This window comes from Nymphalis io, chromosome 28 (assembly GCF_905147045.1).
Source record: "Nymphalis io chromosome 28, ilAglIoxx1.1, whole genome shotgun sequence".
NCBI lineage: Eukaryota > Metazoa > Arthropoda > Insecta > Lepidoptera > Nymphalidae > Nymphalis > Nymphalis io.
The window spans coordinates 5,757,424-5,781,204 of NC_065915.1; the positions used below are offsets into that span (position 1 = coordinate 5,757,424).

A 23,781-nucleotide genomic window follows, 5' to 3' on the forward strand; every position below is an offset into this window, starting at 1 on the left:
TTATGGTTTCTTTAAGCAATGACTATGCAAATAGTTATGAATCAATTAGATACCTAAAAATAATTTAACTACTGTACTAATGATAATGACGATGACTAAGATTTAGTACTTATAACATAATATTGTGCCAATCTTAAAATTTATATAAATAAACAATTCAGCGGTGATCAATAGGTATTTATATTATGTAAATCACAATTTTGCTGTTTTCTCATGTATAGCGTTGCGTATCGATTCATGAAGTTCACGCAGTGCGCAGATGGGAGTGACAGCACATGCGCAGATCGTAATTACAAATTTCATTTTTTATTATTCGATAGCTGAATAACATTTTGCATGTTATATTAGTCATTAAGTGACTAGTAACAGTTTTAATTGATTGTTTTTTTTGTAAATTAATTTTATAAGTTTTTCAAGTAGTTTAGTAGTTGTACGTAATGTAAGGGATACATTCCTTGTATTTGTAAGTTTCTCGATTTTTTTTTTTTAAATTTACTTATAATAAATAGAATTCGAAATACTGTATATAATTTTTTATTTAAGAAATATAGCGAGATTCTAATCGGTAAAAATACTAAATTTGATTCAGTTTCTGAATGTTTTGTATAATGTCATACTGTCAAATTCAAATATTCTCTTGGCGCGAAAATGCCAAATAGGTATTTATTACAGAGCTATTACGTACGGTAGCCTGTAGTAGGTAGTGTTCTATTGTGATAATAATATATTAAGTTAAGCTAAATTGATAATAATGCATGAATTATCAGAAAATCAAATTAAAATCTTAAGAAAATATTTGAAACTTAAAATATTAGAAGATAATATTAGGTTTCGGGATCATGAGAGTGAAAGAAATCATGTTTACAATTTAATATCACGGTCAATAATGCATGGAGAGTCGCATTCAGCTCTTATTATTGGCCCTCGAGGATGTGGAAAAACTACTGTAAGTGGATAAAGTCTTTAGCTATGTTCCAATATGTATGTAAAATATATATGCTAGCTAAGTATCAACTGGCTTAGGCATAAAAGTACAATTTATATTAATAAATTTAATTAAACTTGCGGGACTTGTTGCCTGCACTTGTGGGACAGATTGTAATAAAATCATGTACTTTGTATTTTAATTATGCTTGTTGATATAATATTTGCAATTGAAAATAGCTGTGTTGCTACTGTATGTAAATATTTCTTAAGGGTTGTTATGTTTTTGAATGACAATAATTTTTTTTAAACATATGTATATTTTTTATATATACATTGTAATAATAAATTGGTATAGCACTATATTCAAATCAACATAGGATACTTAAATTTATTATTATATATTTAATCAATTATAAAAGTATTTCTACATCTTCAGCTCATCAACTCAGTGCTACAACAGATTTCAAAGGAAGCAGATTTAATAAATGACGCCATAATTATAAAACTTAATGGTCTAATACATCATGATGATAAAATTGCTCTTAAGTCCATTACAGCACAGGTAAATAGTCCCTATAAACTAAAATAATTCGGATGAATACATAAAATGATTATTCCATCATATTTAAATCTTGAAAAATATTCAATGAGAATTTTTTGTATATATTTATAAATGGTTCTCCGGTTTCGCCTAAAATGCACAATTCTTCGAAAAATAAAATTGAATTATTTATTAGGTATTAGTATTAATTATCATCCTATGGTTCAGCCTTTTCCATCATAATCACACAAGGAATACAGGCAATTAAACAGCTAAGACAATTAATTGACAATATATACATATATACATAATGGGTTCATAAAAAAAAAGGCAATTTGTATGTGGTAAAATTTTTACTGTCTTGTAAATAAAGATAAATTAATTAAATTTTGTTTTGTTGTGTATAATATTAGCAAATCAAAATTTATGCATTAGTAGTTGCATGAACAATTCTGATACACAATAAAAGCACTACCTACCGGGCCAATCTAAAGCATCTAACAACCCTTGATGGACTCTAACACAATTTTTTTATTAAATCCGGTCCAGCAGCTTTTTAGTACAGTGATATACATGAATAATAATAATATAAAAATAATAATAATATCCTGGGACATTATTCACACAGCCATCAGATCCCAAACTAAACAGAGTGTACTATGGAAATCTGACAACTGATATACTACATTTACTACTTTTCTTTTGTAAATACATACTTATATAGATAATTACACCCAGACTTAGGACAAACAGATATGTTCATGCACACAAATGTCTGTCCCAGGTGGGAAGCGAACCCACAACCTTCGGCGTGAAAGGCAAGTATGTACCAACCACACCAACCGGCCCGTCAAAATATAGCAGAAGTATACATATAAAGATTAATACACAGTCTTTATATATTAAATGTACAAATATTATTTTTCTTACATTGTTTTATTATAAAAGAACTCAATAACATCTAAAGGTGAAGATTCAAAAATTAGTTTTACTATAATATATATATATATATATATATTGTAATAAAAAATTTAGATAAAATTTTCACTTTTAAATAATGCAATCCTTTGTCCATAATAAGATTGATTTGTCATAATATTTCAGATGCAATTAGAAAATGCTGTCGGTGATCGTGTGTTCGGTACATTTGCTGAGAATTTAAGTTTCCTCCTTAGTTGTCTCACGAGTGGAGCTGATCGAAAATGCAAAAGTATGGTGTTTCTGCTAGAAGAATTTGATATGTTCTGTCATAGCGGTCGGACACAGACATTATTGTATAACTTATTCGATATTACACACAGTAAACAAGCACCTATGTGCGTTTTAGGTATGTACATGACTCGCTTATCATTTAAATAAACTGGATACATGCATGTTGTATGCCTTAATTACCTTGTTTATCTAGTGTCTAGCACCTGACTTTTAATTTTTTTTTAAACCATGAATTTTATTAACTCTGGTTGTGTGTGTATGTTCTATTATTACAATATAAAGATATAAGGCATTTATGTTAAACAATCTTCGGTGTCCGCTTACCTAACATATGGCAAGATTGGTAAGGTGGTGCGGTGCACTAAAGCCTAAATTTTTTCATATATATTTGAACTATGGAAAGGGCGGCACTCCGATTTTTGCTCAATGCACCGCCGCACGGATCCCTTATCCACTTCGCTTCGTTACTGATTTAAACTGTCTTTGGTTATTTCGGATTGGTGTCCTATCGGATTATGAAAGTACGGAAATAGATAATAGAGAGTGCATCTTTGCTTACAAATATAGTGCCTAAAGCTAAAATGTAGAAGACAAAGTCTTTAATATTAGGCACCATGGTCTAAGTCATAGAAGGTATTTACTAATAACATGGTGTTTATATTTCAGGTATAACAAACCGCATTGATGTCATGGAAATGTTAGAAAAGAGAGTCAAATCCCGTTTCTCGCACAGACATATCTTCTTATTCCCGAACGAAAATCAACAGGGCGTTGAGAAATCACCTTTAAGTAATTTCAAGGATATATTTGTTCAATATCTCAGCATGCCTCTGAATTTAAACAAGAAAAATGTTTCAAAGAAACGTAAAGGGAGGAAGTCTATAGGTAATAATTTTCATTTTAAAAACTAATGTCTTCTGAATATCCCATAGCTGAGTTAAGGCATAATCATAAGATGAGATGATGTTGAAATCCCTCAAAACTGACCATGCTGGAAGAACTGCTCATGCTTTTGCTCTCACACACGACTTGACCCAACTGGTTGATCAGCCAACCAGGATCCCAGACATTGATGGGCAAGCGCCTTCTCTACTGGATCTTCTGCTGACTTCTCACCCGGTGGAATATCAGGTTGTGGTTCAAGCTCCACTTGGTTCTTCGGATCACGGCCTTATATCTACCAAAGTGCCACAGGCCAAGCTGCCGCCATCAGCGGTATGCAAACGTCGCGTTTGGCACTATAAGTCGGCAGATTGGGACGGTATGCGCGATTACTATGCGTCAGTCCCTTGGAAGGAACGTTGCATCAGTGGGAATGACCCGACAGCTAGTGCCGCTGCTGTTGCTGATGAGATCATGTTAGGAATGGAATACTACATTCCTTGCTCAGATCTCATCAATAGGGGCACGCGTAACCGTTGGTTCACTCGTGAAAGTGCCGACGCTGTGTCATCTAAGCAGGCGGCATATCGCGCGTGGATCAACGGCTGCATTAGCGGGGCATCTAACATTGACTCACTGAAAGCAAACTACAATAAAAATTCCAAGTCCTGTAGGAAGGCATACACGAGAGCGGATGCACAGCGCATTGTACAGATTGGTCATGACCTTATTTCGCATCCTAGGGGCTCCCGTAGCTTCTGGCGTCTGACCAAGTCTGTGCAAAACAATTTCTGCCAACCTTCGCTGCCACCGCTCAGAAATCCGGACGGATCGCTAGCTCACAGTCCGCAGGAGAAAACCGACCTCCTGGCTAAACTCTTTGCCGACAACTCTATGATCGATGATTGTAGTGCGCAGCCACCAACAATACCTTCATGTGGCCACACGATGCCTGACATCAAAATCAGGCAACGTGATGTGCGTGCGGAGCTACAATCACTCGATATACGGAAAGCTAGCGGTCCCGATGGAATACCAGCCATTGTGCTGAAGAAGTGCGCGGCGGAGCTGTCTCCTGTGTTAACGCGCCTGTTCCAACTTTCTCTCTCTTCGGGATGTGTGCCGGAGGCTTGGAGAAGCGCTAATGTGCAAGCGGTTCCCAAAAAAGGGGATCGGTCTGACCCGGCAAATTGTCGGCCAATAGCTATCACCTCAGTACTTTGTAAGGTGATGGAACGGATTTTAAACAACCAACTGATCCATTACCTAGAAGATCACTGTCTAATTAATGATCTTCAGTACGGGTTTCGACCAAAACGGTCCACAGGTGATCTTCTAGCGTACGTAACGCACCTCTGGGGTGAAGCTATCGACAAGCATGGAGAATCGTTGGCTGTCAGCCTCGATATCTCCAAGGCTTTCGACAGGGTCTGGCACAGAAGTCTTCTCTCCAAGCTACCGGCATATGGTCTGCCTGCTCAGCTATGCACCTGGATTGCCAGCTTCCTACACAAGCGTAGCCTTCGTGTTTTAGTAGATGGTTGCGCTTCACAATTCTATGTAGTGAATGCTGGGGTCCCCCAGGGATCTGTGCTATCTCCCACACTTCTTTTGCATATCAATGATATGATCTCTCTTGGGAACATACATTGCTATGCAGATGATAGTAGTGCATGGTGGATACCACGGACGCGCAGTGGCTGGGCGGGCGGAAACTGAGGAGAGGCGGGAGAATCTTGTCATTGAACTCGATAGGACATTAGAGCTCATCGCCAAATGGGGTTCTGATAATCTTGTTGAGTTTAATGCCAAGAAAACACAGGTGTGCGCTCTCACAGCGAAAAAGTCACCATTTTACCCTCATCCCTCCCTCTGTGGCACACCGCTGATGATACAAAGCAAAATCGCCATGCTGGGGATGGACGTTCGCTGCGACCTTAGTCCAAGGGATTACATCGAGGCTATTATAAAAACAGCTTCACGAAAACTCGGAGTTCTGAACAAGGTGCGGCGTTTTTTCACGCCACAACAACTGTGCCTGTTATACAAAACACAGGTACGGTCTTGCGTTGAATATTGCTCGCACCTTTGGGATGGCTCCGCTAAGTACCTAATGGAGGCCTTGGACCGGTTGCAGCGACGTGTAGTACGCATTATTGGCGACGTAAAGGTCACAAACACCCTTGAACCTTTACAATTGCGTCGCGAGATAGCAGCACTGAGCGCTTTCTATCGTCTGTATCACAGCGAGTGCTCTGAGGAATTATTCTCTCTAATTCCTGCTTCCCCCTTCCTTCTTAAGTCCACGCGAGCTGGTTCTCGATGTCACCGCCTAACTGTGACATCAATTCCATCGCGCACAAAGAAATTTGGCAACTCCTTTCTTTGCCGCACTACCAAAGAATGGAATTCCTTACCAGCTCACGTGTTCCCCTCCTCTTACAACCCGGGTTCCTTCAAACGAGGCGTGAAGAGGCATCTTGCGGGCCGGCAAGGCGGGGACGGCTAGTACAGAACATTCTTCCCGACTGTACTGGCCGTCGTCGCGTTTGGACTCTACTACCACTTACCATCAGGTGGAGTAGAGTCATTTGCCATCCCGGGGCATATAAAAAAAAAAAAAAAGATGAGAACAGCTTGTAGTTGGCAATTATCCATTAAGAGTGGTCACCACGACTGAACAATCTGGACGTCATCATTAATCCAATAAAGCATTAAATAAATACCAAAGTTACTAAAAAAAAAAAACATTATTTTCAGCAAATTTAGAAGACAAGATGAACATTGATACAACTGATGAACACCAATATGCAATTCCAGATGAAGTTCTCACTAGATGCAAAGTGGATTCCAGCGAATTCCAAAATCTGGATTATAGCTTTATTGAATCTTGGAACGCACATGTTCAAAGTTTGGTGGGTGATCAGAAAGTTATCGATGCTTTGGAAAAATTCTCTTACTATACTGTCAATGAGCAGCTATTTAAAGATGTATTGGTAAGTTCTAATCTATGGTAAGATTTTACCCTAATATCTTTGGTTATTGACAGTACGCCACAGGGATACATGCAAATAGGGTCTATGATGATGATAAATGGTGGATAATTAAATAAACACGACAAAAGACACAGTGACAATGATACACTTTTTTATTATAATACTATCTGGTCGCACAAGACAAACAGACATGAGATAGAAAAATTTAATCTATATAATAAAAGAGGTCCTAGATTATAATTAAAAATGTGATGCACAGAAGGCCCTATTGGGGACAATTATATTATATTTATTTAATAATACTAAAGATTAGGTAAACTGTATAAAAGGGTGACTGAGCCCAGTGTACTTTCAAGCACATGGGTTCCCATAGTTGAGCATAAGAATGAGATAAGAAGGGGGCACTACACTGCGGTGAAGATTAATTACCATATTGTATAAAATTTGCCAGTCTGCTTTCTACAATCAATTAAATAATTTTTTTCTAGTTTCAAATAGTATCAAAATTGTCACTATCAAAGCCATACATAGATGTGAATGATATATCATCGACCATAGACAACACAGTGTCTCCTGAACATAGAGTGAAGTTGCTACAATCTCTGTCAATACTAGAATTGTCTCTGGTCATTGCAATGATGCATGGTATGGAAATATTTGATGGTCAACCGATGAATTTTGAAATGGTATTACATAGGTAAGAATTATCTAACGATATTTTTTATTGTAGAGATTTCAATCTTTTTTAAGACGCTGACAGAACCTTTTTGCTATTTTAGCAGTATTAAAAATATTATTCTTTAATATATTTCAGATATACAAAATTCTCAAACACAAACTCCTCAACACAGACAGTCCCACGACCAGTGATCCTCAAAGCGTTTGAGCATCTCCAAGAATTGGAAATAATAATGCCTGTTAGGATCACTGACTCTATTTACAATACAGATACAACTACAAATAGAGTTCAGAAGGAGTATAAGTTATACACACTGGCAGTTCCGTTGGATGATATCAAGGAAGCGGTGAAGGGCTTTAAAGCGCTGCCAACTGAAATAAATCATTGGTTCAATAACTCGGTTTTTTGAATAAACTTTTTTTTTATGTTTGTAGTTTTTTTTAAAGTAATAACTACATGTCTCTAACTATTGCCTTTGATAGGGGAGGGAAAACCTTATGTATTTTATCAAACACATACCCCGTGTTTGACAAAATACATAAGTGTTTTACTGAAGTGCCTAGTATCCTATTGACTACTGAAATAAAATGAAATGAATACTCAAATAAGGACCGTCGTTAGAATACTCAATCTTAACACTTTCACTGCTGTTTGCTGGCATACGGCTTGTTTTAGTAAATGAGTTTGGCAGTGGAAGTATTTTGAAGACTGCGGGTTCAAATCTGGCCAAGCATAACTATCACTGGATTTGTGTTTATAATTCATCTTGAGTGTAAAAAAAATCATCGTGAGGAAATCTACATGTGTAAAGACTGTCATATCTGCCAACATGCATTGAAGTAGCGTGCTGGAATAAGCTCAAAACATATAAAGGACTTCTATGGTACTTCAACCCAGCTGTGGAACATTTACTGAAAAAAAAAGATATAAAGTTTTTTTATTTCTTATATTAACATCCGAAGAATAATTAAAAAATATATTTATTTATAAACATCACAATATTTAATTAATTTCTTACAAACAATACAAAATAAAAAAAAAATCTTATAAAACCGTACCCTTGTAAAACAAATGTTACCAGCTTCTAAGCAATTATAATAAATACAAGGATATTTCTTAAGACATTAAAAGAATAAATTACAGGCGGATAATCAAATAATGTAACCTTTAGACTTTTCTTAAATAAAAGTAAGGAACCTAAAAAACAAGTATGTAAATCAATAAATTAAAAATCTTATTTAACAATAATTATTATTGTAAAAATATATAAGATTTGGTTCGGATCTTGCTGTACACAATTTCTCAACTAATTTGACAAGACTAAACATTATTTTATATAAGCAGCTAACATTGTTCATATAAGATCAAAACAATATAGCAAGTCTTTCTAGTAGTTTTCAAATCGAATCTATAAGCCGATAATAAATTGCCGAGATGGTTCAGTGAAAAGAACGCCTCGATCTTAAGATCGGGAATCAAATCCACGCATCTTAATTACTTTTTTTCTTTACTTCCCTTTTTTTCACAAACAAAACATCGTCAGGAAGCCTGCATAGTGATCAAGATGGGGATTCTGTCACATGTAATTATCTTGAAGAGATATCAAAGGCCTCTTTGCCCAGCTGTGGGAAATGTACAGTCGGCGCAAAGAAAGTAAATTGGCGTAAGTGGCCGAGGTGCGTCAATTAAAAATTAATATAACTGTAATAACTAATAAAATAACCAAGTATAACAGACCAAACAAACATTCACTATAATTACTAGTTACGTAATATAATAACAAAAAATAGTATGCGCTAATTTAGTTAGGCAGATAGTTTTAAAAAGCTGAAGGATTTTGAAATTTAAAAACGTATATACAGCGCTGTCTAGTGGCCAAGAGATTAAAGTTTGATAGATGTTTAATCGATCCATCGCATATTCGGATTCGTAACTGAGCCCCTTTCGACATCATCTTTATAATCGTCTTCTGTAAATCGATATCTAAATCGCCCCTCACTAGCGTTTATTTCACCCAATTCAATCAATTCACTCGCAGACAACTCCTTAAACTTTTTTCCTTTGAGTTCTTCAGGTATCACTCTAATTTTCACGCAATTTTCAGGGTGTGTTCGATTTTTAAATTTCTCACCGCTAATTTCTTTTTCCATAGAGTCCAGCGCGCGATGGAGATCATTTTCTGGGTTGCCAGGACGTTTATTTAAAAAACCGTTATTTATAAACGAACCCGGTTCAGATGCGTTATCTTCTATGAAACCGTTATTAGTAAAAATCTTCAAGTTCCCGTTGAGTTTCCCTTTGTTTTTCTTATGAATCTGATTAAGGCAACATTTTTATTATTGGTAATAATAATAAATATATTAAACAAAACGTTAAACAAACAATGTTAAAACTCAACATTACAAAAAAACTGGTTATTTGTCGGATATGCTTATATGATATTTATGGTGAATCAATGAATGATTACCTAAACTTATTGTATGTATGACTAAATTAAATGTTTTAATTTAACCTCTTGCAACTTATCCACGATAAGGCTATGGCCAGTGTTCACCCCAATACCGCCAACTTCCTCAATGCTCACTGACCGGTGGTAAGGTCGCAGAGCTGAGACCGCACGAGAAACATCCACCTGGAGATAAACATTAATTATGAGCATGTATATCGCCGTTTTGCTATTCGATAGAAAAGTTATTGTATATGTCATGTGCAATCGATTCGACTTCGTTTCGTGTGTTTTAACTATTTTTTTATAGAATAGGAAGGCGGACGAGCATATGGGCCACCTGATGGTAAGTGGTCACCAACGCCCATTGGCAATGGCAATGGAAAATGACATTGTAAGAAATGTTAACCATCGCTTACATCACCAATGCGCCAACAACCTTGGGAACTAAGATGCTATTTCCCTTGTGCCTGTAATTAAACTGGCTCACTCACCCTTCAAATCGGATCACAACAATACCAAGTACTGCTGTTTTGCGGTAGAATATCTGATGAGTGGGTGGTACCTACCCAGACGAGCTTACACAAAGCTCTACCACCAGTAAAGATATTTCCTAAAAAAATATGTTTATAACTTAACTTTAATCTATAAACAAACAACATTAAACAAAAATAATAAAACGTTATAATAACTAAATATTAAGCTATTTAATTACGATGTCGAATATTTTTCAAAATATTTTTGTTGCGCGTTGGTGTTTGGTTCACAAATGTAATACTAACTTGAGAATGTCTAATTTTGTGCTCTGTGAGATCAGCTCCCAGCAGTTCCTCGTAAGGATCCATCCTGATGGGCAGCACGAGGTCGATAATCCACAACAGCGCCATGGTAACAAGCGCACCCCACGCCATCAGGCACACGCCAGTGAGTGTCTGGACTCCAAGGAGGTACCATCCACCGCCTTGATTTATAAATCAATTAACCACCACCACCACTTCGGATTATTTTGTTATTGTTTTTTTTTTGAGTAACAGGAATTTTGTATGTTTTTAACACAGACGTGTTAAATTTATAAATTCTTCTTTAGATTGGTATTACAATGTAAAGAGATATAAGATGTTTTATCTGTATATATCACAATTAAAGATTAAAGATAAATCATTTCTACAACTTTGGAATCTTACACCGCTTTAGAAAAATGAAGACGAGATGGCCTAGTGGTTAGAACGCGTGAATCTTAACCGATGACCGTGGGTTTAAACCTTAATTTGTGTTTATAATTCACCTCGTGCTTGACGGTGAAGGAAAATCGGAGAAGGAATCGTGAGGAAACCTGCATGTGTCTAATTTCATTGAAATTATGCCACATGTGTATTCTACCAACCCGCATTGGAGCAGCGTGGTGGAATAAGCTCCAAACCTTCTCCTCAAAAGGGAGAGGAGGCCTTAGCCCAGCAGTGGGACATTCACAGGCTGTTACTGTACTGTACTGTTACAGCGCCAATGTCGTTGGTGACCAATTAACATTAGGCGGCCCATTTGTGTGTCCGCCTACCTATTTTATATAAAAAAAATTGAATATGTAACCTTTAAATAAACCAGATCTTCCATTAGTAGTGTCCATGGGTATTGGATTATCAGCAAACAGACCAACTGCTATTACTCCTGAAATAAAATGAAAATCATTTGGTGGATGCAAGCATCAATCCCTCACTTTTACTGCATTGTAGAAATTGTAGCATATTGTCCCAACTTACCCCAAAGTCCACAAGCTCCGTGAACAGCTGAAGCACCAACCGGATCATCGACTTTCATTTTATCAAGTAGAGGAACACTAGCGGACGCGATGGCACCACCCAACATACCGATGACCACAGCCTCCCAAGCGCGGTACAAGAAGCAACCCGCTTTAGAGACAAAAATGTTATCTCTCTCAATCCTATTTTAGATTTAACTTAGCAGTGACGAGATAAGAAGGTCAGAAGACAGTTTCAAATACAAGCAAGAACGAAGGAATTTTCTAGTTCATTTGTGGTAATGATAAATAACTTCCTGTTAGACGATGAATATCGTGCAAAGTAATAATACGTCAAAAAATAATGAAAAATATATCTTACCAATTTTATCGTATTGAATAAATTTACACGTTCGTATTTTTTTTTTGCTTACGGATGGTAGATGTCTACGAGGTGTAATTCAAAAGCGTTAAAATAAAAGTTTTTGATCAAAGTCACACGTATATGACGTAAAAACGGATATTTAGGTACCTATTAATATAGGAACTGCTTAAGACGTTTAACCAATCGTAACTAAGAACCAAAACATACAGATCGTTAATCATAGAAACCGCGCAAGTAGTAAAGTCAAATTAACTCACCAGTAATAGCAACCAGCGAACCTAGGATACTGTTAACCAATTCCATAACATCAGCGCGTCCCTTGTTCTTGATTAATGTAAAACTGCAAATGATAAATAAAAATATAATGTAGTAAAGAATGAAAAGGGTAAATAAGTAACGTTATGTTGGTCATTCCATTCACCACCTATATTTTTAAAAGCATAAAGATAACCGGACAATGTTTTTAATGGTAACTACCTACAACCTTTTACTTACAAACGGTCCTTAATATATATTTTTTAAATTTAGCAATTTAGATATCTTACAGGAGTCCGAAGCACCCGCCACCGAAAGACCCCATCATTGTCATGACCGCTGCCCGCGCTGCATACTGCCATTTCGCGCCGCTTACCTTAAATATGATTAGTTTATTAGAGTAGCTTCCCACGGTGCGCGATATTACGGACGACCCTTGACCAGCCCGCACCGACGCGCCGCGGGAATCCCACTTTAGAAATGTCTTTATATAATTAATTAGTATTTAATCTGTATTTGGAAATCAAGTTCCATGACAGTTAAATATAAAGTCATGTCTTGACCTGACCGATTTCGTTGGCCCTTCTTAAGGTAGAACAGTCTATTGATCCAAAGTTCACAGCGGAGAGTGGCCATCCGCATAGTGCGGGGCTATCGCACGATATCCTACGAGGCGGCAACCGTCCTAGCGTGCTTTCCGCCCTTGGATATTCTGGCGGATATGGATGCGAGGGTCTACCAACAGACCCGCATCCTCCGCCAGAACAGTGAAAGCGCGCCCACTTCGAGTGCGCTCGAAGCGTTGAAGCGGCAGGAACACCGGAGGGCTCTTGCGACGTGGCGCGAGCGTCTCTGTGAAGAACGGTACGCACGCAAACGCGTCGTTGGAGCGATCCTGCCAGCCTTCGAAGCTTGGATGAGACGAAAGCGACGAGTCGCCTTCCGACTTACGCAGGTAATGACCGGTTACGGTTGTTTTGGAGAATACCTGTGTAAGATCGGACGCGAATCGACGGCAATGTGTCACCAGCGTGGCGCGGACCGGGACACCGCTCAGCATACGTTAGAGGTGTGCCCCGCGTGGAGTGCGGATAGGGAGATCCTGGTCCGTGAAGTCGGACAAGACCTGTCCCTGCGAGCAATCGTGTCGGCGATGCTTCGCAGGGCGTGGAGGGCCGTAGCCTCCTTCTGTGAGACCGTCATGGTCAAGAACGGGAACGGGAAAGGGCCGATCCTGCTCGGCGGAGATGACGACGGCGTCGTCCCGGCCCTCCCACAGACCCGACGCCCGGGGCTTAAAAGATAGGGCATAACCCTGGGGTCGTGGATGCTTGAGGTGGGGGCCTCGCGAGTCTCATTTCAGACGGCCCTGAGGAGGACTGCAGCCGGGATAGCCTCGCGCTGCCGTACGCACTAGCGAGGAGTGCGGGGGGGGCGGTATTACCTTTGCCCCCGACAGAGAGGAGAGCTCCGCCGAGCCACGAGCGGAGCAAACCATCGCAGTGGTTTTAGTGGGTAAGAATCCCACATAACCCAGTTCCCCCCTGAACTTTCTGAAGGTTTCCACTGCGTGAAAAAAAAATAACAGTCTATTGCACAGTATTATGGTGTATCCGCCAACAAAAGTTCACAAATCGTCAAATCCAATAAACCGGTAAAAGTATAAACACGATATCAACGACCTAACGAGCACTTGAGGCACTTGCTGCAAACACTGTTAACTTTCAAACTCTGGGATGCTGCTGAGAATTTTTCGGCAAAATAACTTAAATTTTGGTATTATATTTTAAACGTTTTATGTATTTATATACATTTTTATATGTTTATGTACGAGTATATAATTTAACAATTTTAGTCACGTTGCTTTTTTACAATTTCTTAGTTTTCGCTTTATTTTTACGACCGAGAAGTTTATTGATGTCTTTAGTGTTACCAAAAAATAATGGTAATAAGAGTAGAAAAAAAATAATCGAAGCTTGGCAATTCACATATTATGTTTTCCTCAAATTTTGATTAATGTTTACATTCGAATTTTGACCACCGAGCGAAAATAATTTTACTAAATAAGCGAAAATATCTTAAAATAAAACGAATATATTAATCTACGCAAATTGCTACACGATTACATAATAGAAGAGCGTGCATGATAAAATAACCAATTTGCTGAATTCATCAATTTATAAAATGGCGTCGTTTAAACCAAGTCACCGAGTTTCCGTGCTTACTGTCATGTAAATAGAACGATTTAATGCTAATTGGCTTAACCATTATCTGGTTAAGAGCAATTTGCTTTATTTTCTACAACCTTGTTTCATGAAAAGAGTTTGTTGTTGGTTTCATTGTTTGGATAATAATCTATCAGATATAGCTTATTTCAATGTTCAATTCTAATGGGAATAGGAAAGAAGGTAAATAAACGTCTTTGACTTTGAATTGACATTTGAGTTGAGCTAGTGAGGAATTATAGAATGAGTGGGTTAATGAATGGACGTTAAAGTAAGAAATTATATATTTCATTGTCTTTATACGTAAATTTATATTAATTTTAACAGATATATGTTATATAGATTGCATGTAAAATAAAAACAATTATTAAACAAAAGTTTAATCTGATTCTGTTTCTGAGATCAACGCTAAACTCTTATTTTACCTTATAGCTGAAATCACTGTCAAATTTAAATAAATAATATTGAAATATATTATTTTGCTTTCAATTTTTTTTCTTAAAATATATGAAAATAAAAATTACAACTAACCCTAAGTTTAAAATTGAAATAATAATGTTCAATCAGCTTAGTTCGTTTTGAAGGCATAACAAAAGTCTGTTGGCAAAAGGAAAAAGTCGTAAATAAAAAATCAGTTTCAATCACAGTCCGTTTTAACAAAGCCAGGTCGTAATAGAAAACTTTTGATAATTCCGAATAATCACAACCCGTACACATTATACGAAAGATCAGTCTTACTCTTGTATTATTTTCAAAATTATTAATTGAGTTTTGCTATGCATAAAAGTAAGATATATTATCAGTTTTTTGTAAAAAAACTTTTCGTTATCGTATGCTTAGGTAACTTTAAATTTTTTTATACTAATATTCCATATTACATACTATATATAAATTAATAAACAAATATCTATTTAAAAAAATCTAAAATAATATATTTTTTAATTATATAAATTCATTCGTTCTCCATTTAGCGAACGTCCTTGTTCAAGATTTTAATAATCCTAGTCAATTCATCGTTGAAATTTAAATTAGTCTATGGTATCACTAATGGATTCGTAAAATGCTATTTAGCCACCCTCGTTTGGTTCAAAATAAGTTATGCGGCTTGTGGGTTTGTGACGTCAATTTTCAACTTGAATAACAAAATAACTTACTCCATAGGTACTTCCAGAATTGAAAGCCAGCCATCCCCACCATAGGACGAAAGTTCCCATTACGACATTGACAGGATTACCCAGGGGTAATGGGTCAGTTCCCCTGGCGTAACGTCCAAGACGCGGTCCTAACATCAATGCAGATGCGAAGGCTGACGACCCACCTTAGGAAAACAGTGGAATAAATACTTAAATTAAATTATAATAACAAGAAGTTATATAAACCTTTATAATTCCTCTTCGAAGTTCTTTTTTGTCTTACCAATAAGATGAACAGGACCGGAGCCAGCTATATCCACAGCACCTAACTTGTTCAGGAAACCATGCTCACCCCACACCCAGCCCGCTGGTACACAGTAGACAATGGTGTTCAAAAACGAGAAAAGACAGTATGCTTTGAAGTTGCACCTGAGGACAATATTCTTATTTTTTTATCATGATACCCATAGATTAATGTATTGTAATAGTACAACTGTAATAATTAATACAAGATATCATTAATAATTATATCTGTCTAGCTCAAAACTCACCACCGAACATGACCTTAATATGTCAGAAAAAAAATATTGCAACGTTGACTTTAATCATTATCACATTTAAGGGAAACATTTTATTACAATTCAAGTAACAACCACTAGATTCTTTTAAAACACAGCTTTTTTAAATACTATGTATGTATATAAGATTTATAATATGTACATATGTGAGTTATTTCGTCATGAAAGTGAATAAAATGTTTTGGTCTAATGTTTTATAAATTTAACAGAATAAACAAAGGAGAAAGGAAATAATATTGCCGTTGTTTTCGTGTTTTCTATCAAATCTACCACAGAAGTCTTTCACTTTGGAAATATTAGCAACAAACCATAATTATATTACAAATGCTCACCTCTCTGCCATTGCTCCACTAACAATTGTTGTCGCTGTTGTTGCAAACGATAGCTGAAATAGAAAAGACGCAAAGACTGGTCCCATTAGCGCGTCACCCACTGGCGGGTCTACCAAGAAGTTGCCCACTCCGATGAATGGGTTAGAAAAGGGACCTTCGCCGAATGACATGCCGTAGCCGAAGATCCAATACGTCAGACCTGTTCAGAATCATTGAAATTTCAAATTTGACAAGTTAAAAGTAATAGCTAGTCATTTTGTATATAACAATCTTTATTGTTGCTGTTTTTGGAATGTCATCTTGAAATAATATGAGACACACGATAGTATAAAAATAACAAATATATTTTATTTCTACAATATAAAAACACGTAGTCTTTGTTAGGAACATGTAAAAACTATAAAGAGTAATAAAAATTGTCTATGATCTCATCTTGATATCTTTCATGAGAATATTGACAGTTCGCGCCAAGGCTGCGTGTGAGCAAGGGCTTTGTCAGTTGACTCAGTGACAATTAATACTTGAATAGTATATATATGAGTATATAAAAATACTAATAATAACAATAATACAGTCATATCGTTTCCACTGGTTGGTTACCGCCCAGAGAATCCATTCGGAATTGAAATTTACCTGAGATTACCTATTAGCACTCTTTCCATCATTATAACAACAGTCAGTATAGTAACAGCCTGTGAATGTCCCACTGCTGGGCTAAGGCCTCCTCTCCCTTTTTGAGGAAAAGGTTTTGAGCTTATTCCACCGCACTGCTCCAATACGGGTTGGTGGAATACAAAAGTGGCCGTTCAGTGAATTAGGTTTCCTCACGATGTTTTCCTTCACTCTCAAGCATGAGATGAATTATAACAAATTAAGCACATGAAAATTCAGTGGTGCTTGCCTGCGTTTGAACCCACGATCATCAGTTAAGATTCACGCGTTCTTACCACTGGGCCATCTCGCACGCCATCATTATAAACGGTCATGAATTATATAGTAGCTATTAAAACTCACCCCCTAAAGAAATGTCAGCGAGATTTTTCATCATGATGTTAGCTTCGTTCTTTATAGAGACGCAACCAGACTCGAGCATTCCGAAACCTTTAGAATAACAAAGATACTGTAGATATATACGCTAGATTATGTTAAAAAAAAAAAAAAAAGAAAAAAAAAATAGGGCTAAAGTTATATGTATATTGGCGACTGTATCGTATGCTAGATATGTATATGTACTTGGTGGTAGGGCTCTGTGCAAGCTCGTGGGTACCCACTCATCAGATATTCAACCACCAAACAGCAATACTTATTATTGTTGTGTTCCGGCTTGAAAGTTGAGTGCGCCGGTTTAACTACACGTACAAGGGATATAACGTATTCGTTCCCAAGGTTGGTGGCGCATTGGCGATGTGAGGAGTAGTTAATGTTTTTTACATCGCCATTGTCTATGGGCGGTGGTGACCACTTAACATCAGGTGGCCTAGTAAAATATGTACCTATGTATAGATAGATAGATAGATAGATAGATAAAGTCTTTATTTGGATCACACCACATGAGTAAAAATAAGAAGATAAAAAAGAAATGGCAAAAGTAACACAGAGTTTAAGTTAATTTATGTCGTAGAAAAAAATAAATAAAAAATTAACTAACTTACAAAAATATTTACAAAAATATTTTGCATCTAATTTTATTTAATCTATATCTATTAAATATAATTGGATGCAAAATGGGAATTGCATTATTATGGAAACACAAAGAAAAGAGAAAAAAAAAAAAAATTAACAAAAATTAACTGTAAAGTGGTGTGGCATCCAAAATGGACAACCTCTCAGTTGAAGCTGGCATAATATTAACCCAGCACTGATTTTCAGAGGCCTCCATGTGACAGTGACGGACGGCCATGTAAACGTGACAAAGAGTAATATCAAATATTAAAGTGGTAGATTGTTACGTATAAACAAGTTATTAAATTACAAGTTAATAAAACTTAAATCCAAAGTCGTTATCTGAAATACATATACGATTATAAAAAAAAAAATAGGAGATTAAATCCGATGTATATATATAATAATTGGTTATCTAATATTATAAAATCAATCTACATTAATATATAAGGTGACGGTGCGTTTTGAACGGGTTAATTTCAGGATCTATTAGTCGAATTTGAAAAAAACACAAAAACACACTTGTCGACATAGATTCAAAATCTTTTATATAAAAAATTTACCTAACTTGTGTTAGCGCTTTATTGATTGTCTGTATCGGTAGACTGGTTATAATAAATATATATCTGGAATTTCATCCTGGATGGAATTCTGGAATCCATTAACTTTCATTACGGAAGAGGACAACTGTCATGGTAGCGGTTTTTAGGAAAATGAGACAAACAAATTAATTATTTTTTGGTATAAAGATTATATCGGGGAATAAATAACGTTATATTGACAATGGTCAAGTATGAGCTGGTCGGAAATGTCTTATTTACTTGGGTGCTTAATTTACAACATTTTGCAACAAATTTATCGAGAAAATATCCTTTATTTTATCCTTTGTTATAAGGTTAAGAACGCCTTCAAACAGTTCCTATAGCGAGTTATTGCGTCATGGCGACGTACATTTTAAAGGAAAACAAGCGAAATCTTACTATTCTTACTAGTTATGGCCTTATTGAATAAAAATATTAATTTACATTGAAGTATTTTAATGAGAATGTATTATATACTAGCGCTAATCGACTTCGCACGGGTGGATAGAAGAAAAGAGTATTTTGGATGGGATTTGTGTAAAATCCGTTCTTAGCGAGCGTCTACGTCGGGGAAGTTTCAAGTCAATCGATCAGATAGTATAGGAGATATCGTGATGAGTGGTATTACGCTTATATATATTTATGATGCACTTGAACACTTAGAATTTGATGTAGTACAAAAACTTTTTTCAAACATATAAAACTCAGTTTTATTGCCCCGAATGGCGTTCGATCATTTTCGGGCAGGAAAACGGAATAGCGATTAAACGCGGGAATGCTGTTAGAATTTTTGCATTCCATGCGGTAACATTTTGTACAGTATCTAAACAAAACTATTATTTAGATGCGTTGATATTGACGAAAAGCGAATTTAAATATTAAATAGATTTATTTGTGTAATCAAAAAACAAATGACTACTAATTTTTATAACTGATAATGTAAGTAGTTTTCGATCTCATTAGTATTCTGTAATTATTTTTATTGCCTGATTTTTATTTCTCCAATTGAAATTATTTAATTAAATTGAATATATTTATTTATAAAAATTACTACAAGATCTTATAATTGTGATTACTTTTCGATCATATTCAGTAACAGCCTGTTAATGTCCCACTGCTGGACTAAGGCCTCCTCTCCCTTTTTGGGGAGAAGGTTTGGAGCTTATTCCACCACGCTGCTCCAATGCGGGTTGGTGGAATACACATGTGGCAGAATTTCGATGAAATTAGACACATGCAGGTTTCCTCACGATGTTTTCCTTCACCGAAAAGCACGAGATGAATTATAAACAGAAATTAAGCACATGAAAATTCAGAGGTGCTTGCCCGGGTTTGAACCCACGTTCATCGGTTAAGATTCACGCGTTCTTGCCACTGGGCCATCTCGACTTTATTAGTATTCTATAATTATGATTATTGTAAATAGAATATTTTAAATAGTTTCTCTTTTTTATTTGTCTAATATTAGAAAATACAAGATAACTAGTTATTTTTATAAGCTTCATTTATTGTTGTATGTTAAAGCAATTTATATTACAAAGTAAGGCATCAATCAATCAATCTGTTAATTGATCAATCATCTCTCTATTTTCTTCTATTTCTTGATATTTTTAATATATGTGGGTGCCTACCTAATGGTTTTTACTTTGGAGAGTACAAATTGTTTCAAATTCTAGTTTTAACGTGTACAATGTTAGATATTGTAATTATATAGAAGGATGTATATATTATTATTAGAGTTACTCTCTCTGTTTGCGTCCAGCAAAAAATATCCAGGTATTTAAATGCCTCAATTTTCTCGCTAGAAAAACGCTTTTACGCGTTTCCCTCAAGTGAAATTGAGGGTATACCCATACGTCACGGGATCGCTTTCGTATAATTCTGTGACGAAACGGATATTACCTATACAATACAGTATAGTTACCTATATTAGTAAATTATATCATGATTAAAAAAGCTGTATGCAATTTAACCAGTGTGGATTCCAGACGGATCATTAGTGGTAGGGTTTTTACTGGTGGTAGGGCTTTGTGCAAGCTCGTCTGGGTAGGTACCACCCACTCATCAGAGATTCTACCGCAAAACAGCAATACTTGATATTGTTGTGTTCCGGTTTGAAGGGTGAGTGAGCCAGTGTAATTACAGGCACAAGGGACATAAAATCTTAGTTCCCAAGGTTGGTGGCGCATTGGCTATAAGCGATGGTTGACATTTCTTACAATGCCAATGTCTAAGAGCGTTTGGTGACCACTTACCATCAGGTGGCCCATATGCTCGTCCACCTTCCTATTCTATAAAAAAAAAAAAGTAAACAATAAATATAAATAATAGTAAAGTAGTTTAACTGATTCCAGAAATAATAGATAAATTATAAAAGATGATGATGAATGAACAAAGTCAATTCATTTATGTATTCCTATAACCAGTGGCGTATTTACCCAGGGGCAAGAGAGTACAAACAAAACAAAACAATTTTTAGTATTTTTTTTATTTTACTAAGGGAACATAAAGAATCTATTTAATTAACATCTCCACTCCTAATTAATCAATTAACTCTTTTCCTCAACTTTAACGGGCGGGATTTTATTTTGAGCCCTGGGCGCTTAATCATTAGATACGCCACTGCGTAAAACCTTGCTATTTACGAAACTATTTTGTTGATTATTTTTGCGTTGGATTCAATTAAGCTCCAAGATGGTATGATCTTAATTTCATTGCTATGAACAATGTTTTATCTGTAGCGTCCCTACTTAGACAAATTTTTGAAGTCGTGTTTATATTTAAAACAATTCTTTTTTTTAAATATTTTACATGCGCTTAGGCCTCGGATTCTTGAACTTATAGCGGAGGAAATTAGATTGCGCGTGTTAGACATTTATCAGAGCAGGGACCTCGAGCACGGGGCGAATACGCTTTTTCTTGGTACATAGTACAATTAAATCACAGATAAAATATAGTAAAATAAACAACAAACCAGTTTGCATTGTGAATATGATGAAGGATGAAGTTAATATCCAATTTGTATCTTCCAAATCAATCTCGAAGTTCTCTTGCAAGCTGACGGTCGTATTTGTAAGATTTGGGGACCGCAGGCCGACGTGATAGGTCCAATTCATATCCATTTTGACAATTTATTTCAAATTACGCTTTAGTTTTATTTATTTTCAATTTTTGTTTCGCTTTAGCACAAACCGTCGCGGCTCCGTCCGCGGAATGTTTAAATAACACATTAGTACGTAGTAAGAGTTATAATTTTCTTTAAACCCATAACATTAAGCGATTATATTTAATTGTGGGTGTGCTATACAGATTGATACTTTGAATTGTGTCGTGTAATAAGTTTAAGCGACCCTCTTATAATCAAAATGTCCTAAAATCCTTTCTTGCAGCGCCTCTATATTACACAGTAATAAGTTATTTACGTTTAGGTATAGGTATTATAATTTAAACTGTGCGTTTATAGTCAGTCCGTTGGATAATTGTTTTGTAGAAATTATAAAATAAAATATTTATGCATTGTTTTTCACTAAATAACCACCAAAAATCACTAAAATGTTAAAGAATTTAATTTAATACTTGATTATTTATTTTATTACAATTTCTACGTCCGTTTCCGACACATAAAATAAATGAAATGAAACAAGTGAACGGGTTTTCAGCGCTTTTATACATGATGACAATTTATTTTACAATTCTAGGGTTCAGTAGGACATATATATTCTGTATTTTATTAAAAATGTTTCCTCATTTATGAGGAAATATTTAAAAAAAGTTATTATAATATTTATATTATAATAACTTTTTTTTTCTTGCATTGTCATCCAATCGTGTTTTTAATTAAAGTCTGTAACTCGCCAGGAAGTTAGTTAAAAAAACAATAAAATGTTTTGTTGCAGAAACTTTCTACTCGAACGTTACAAAAGGAAATGTTTCATTTAAATTTAACCTCAATTTTACTTAAAAATTGTTTCATTTCTAAATAAATATAATCATATGCTAAATGTTTTTTTTATAGTCTAGGTTGGCGGACGAGTATATGCGCCACCTCATGATAAGTGGTCACCAACGCCCGTAGACATTGGCATTGTAAGAAATATTAATCATCGCTTACATCTCCAATGCGCCATCAACCTTGGGAACTAACCCTAACCCTTCATATCGGAACACAACAATACCAAGTACTGCTATTTTGTGGTAGAATATCTGAGGAGTGGCTGGTGCCTACCCAAGCGAGTTTACCACCAGTAATTATTGATTATCAATTATTTTTAATGAAATTATCTCTAATTACAACATTGTGCATAAATTGATTGCCTTTTCAGCTTATAAAGTCGCAGACTTCGAGGTCCTTAATTCAAACCCCGGAGCAGGCTAACAAACATGAGTTTTTGTCAATAAATTATTAGTTGCAGCTCCGACCCGGGGAATTGGCAATATTTATTTAATTTGAAAGCACATAAAGTGTATCTTACTACTTAAACTCTTCGGTAGTGTAGGATCGCCGTCCTATAGGATTATGAGTGTAAGGGAATAAACAGGGCCCTTCTGTTTGCGCACAGTGTATACAAATATCAAAGTCAACGTCAACTGCGCAGTTCACTTTGACAACAGTTGACAAATCGACAAACGTCCGAACAAAGCAGCTTTACTCATATCATATGTGTCATCTGTTTTATACGTAACATTGCGCGTAATATTTTGCGCTCAAATAGCGTAGATACATGCCAGAAAAGGGAAAAAAGCGGCTTTACATTGGCAGAATATCAAACAAAGCGCATCACAGCGCTGACGAAAAATCTATTTCAAAGCAGCGCGAAATAATCGTATTCTAGAACGTTTAAGTACACGTGCATTTTGAAATGCACGTGTACTTAAACGCTAAATAATTATATTTGCAAAATTAATTGCACGTAACTTTAGTCATATAAAAAAACTACTCTGAGGGGGGTGTTGTTTGAAAGGGGGCAATCAACTCCTGTAAAAAAACAACCCTTATCAACCCCAAATTCAAGATGCTAATTTCTAATGCCAGCTCGATGAAATTATAGCACCTATAATATTAGGAGCATTGGAGATATAAGGCATGATAAGTATTCCTTCGGCAACAATCTATATGGTCGCTGGTGCCATTTACCATCAGGTAGCCAATTTGCCCTTCTACCTAACTTATGTTGTAAATACTACAGCACTTTTGTCACCATTCGACGCTCTC

At 35.9% G+C, this 23,781-nt stretch overlaps 2 protein-coding genes across 2 annotated transcripts; one reads left to right on the forward strand and one right to left on the reverse strand.

The window, feature by feature from the left end:
- The first annotated feature begins 696 nt into the window (after positions 1-696).
- Positions 697-7,666, forward strand: LOC126779191 (origin recognition complex subunit 4). Its single transcript, XM_050503103.1, has 7 exons — positions 697-946; positions 1,364-1,489; positions 2,573-2,795; positions 3,347-3,565; positions 6,323-6,558; positions 7,047-7,255; positions 7,373-7,666. Exons 1-7 carry the CDS (start codon positions 752-754, stop codon positions 7,644-7,646), a joined length of 1,482 nt encoding a protein of 493 aa, XP_050359060.1. The 5' UTR covers positions 697-751; the 3' UTR covers positions 7,647-7,666.
- Positions 7,667-9,041: 1,375 nt separating this feature from the next.
- On the reverse strand, positions 9,042-21,785 carry LOC126779184 (putative ammonium transporter 2). Its single transcript, XM_050503085.1, has 12 exons — positions 21,544-21,785; positions 17,341-17,427; positions 16,327-16,525; positions 15,700-15,845; positions 15,438-15,601; positions 12,349-12,434; positions 12,061-12,143; positions 11,441-11,590; positions 11,271-11,348; positions 10,466-10,644; positions 9,750-9,869; positions 9,042-9,552 (listed from the first exon to the last, which is right to left on the reverse strand). Exons 1-12 carry the CDS (start codon positions 21,689-21,691, stop codon positions 9,139-9,141), a joined length of 1,854 nt encoding a protein of 617 aa, XP_050359042.1. The 5' UTR covers positions 21,692-21,785; the 3' UTR covers positions 9,042-9,138.
- Between the last annotated feature and the right edge of the window lie 1,996 nt (positions 21,786-23,781).

Coding starts and splice junctions, on each gene's coding strand:
- LOC126779191 (XM_050503103.1), top strand. CDS start 752: ATGCATGAATTATCAGAAAATCAAATTAAAATCTTAAGAAAATATTTG. Junction 1,490..2,572: donor TTAAGTCCATTACAGCACAG/GTAAATAGTCCC, acceptor ATAATATTTCAG/ATGCAATTAGAAAATGCTGT. Junction 2,796..3,346: donor AGCACCTATGTGCGTTTTAG/GTATGTACATGA, acceptor TTTATATTTCAG/GTATAACAAACCGCATTGAT.
- LOC126779184 (XM_050503085.1), bottom strand. CDS start 21,691: ATGGATATGAATTGGACCTATCACGTCGGCCTGCGGTCCCCAAATCTT. Junction 11,349..11,440: donor CGGAGCTTGTGGACTTTGGG/GTAAGTTGGGAC, acceptor ATTTTATTTCAG/GAGTAATAGCAGTTGGTCTG. Junction 10,645..11,270: donor AAGATCTGGTTTATTTAAAG/GTTACATATTCA, acceptor TTATAAATCAAG/GCGGTGGATGGTACCTCCTT.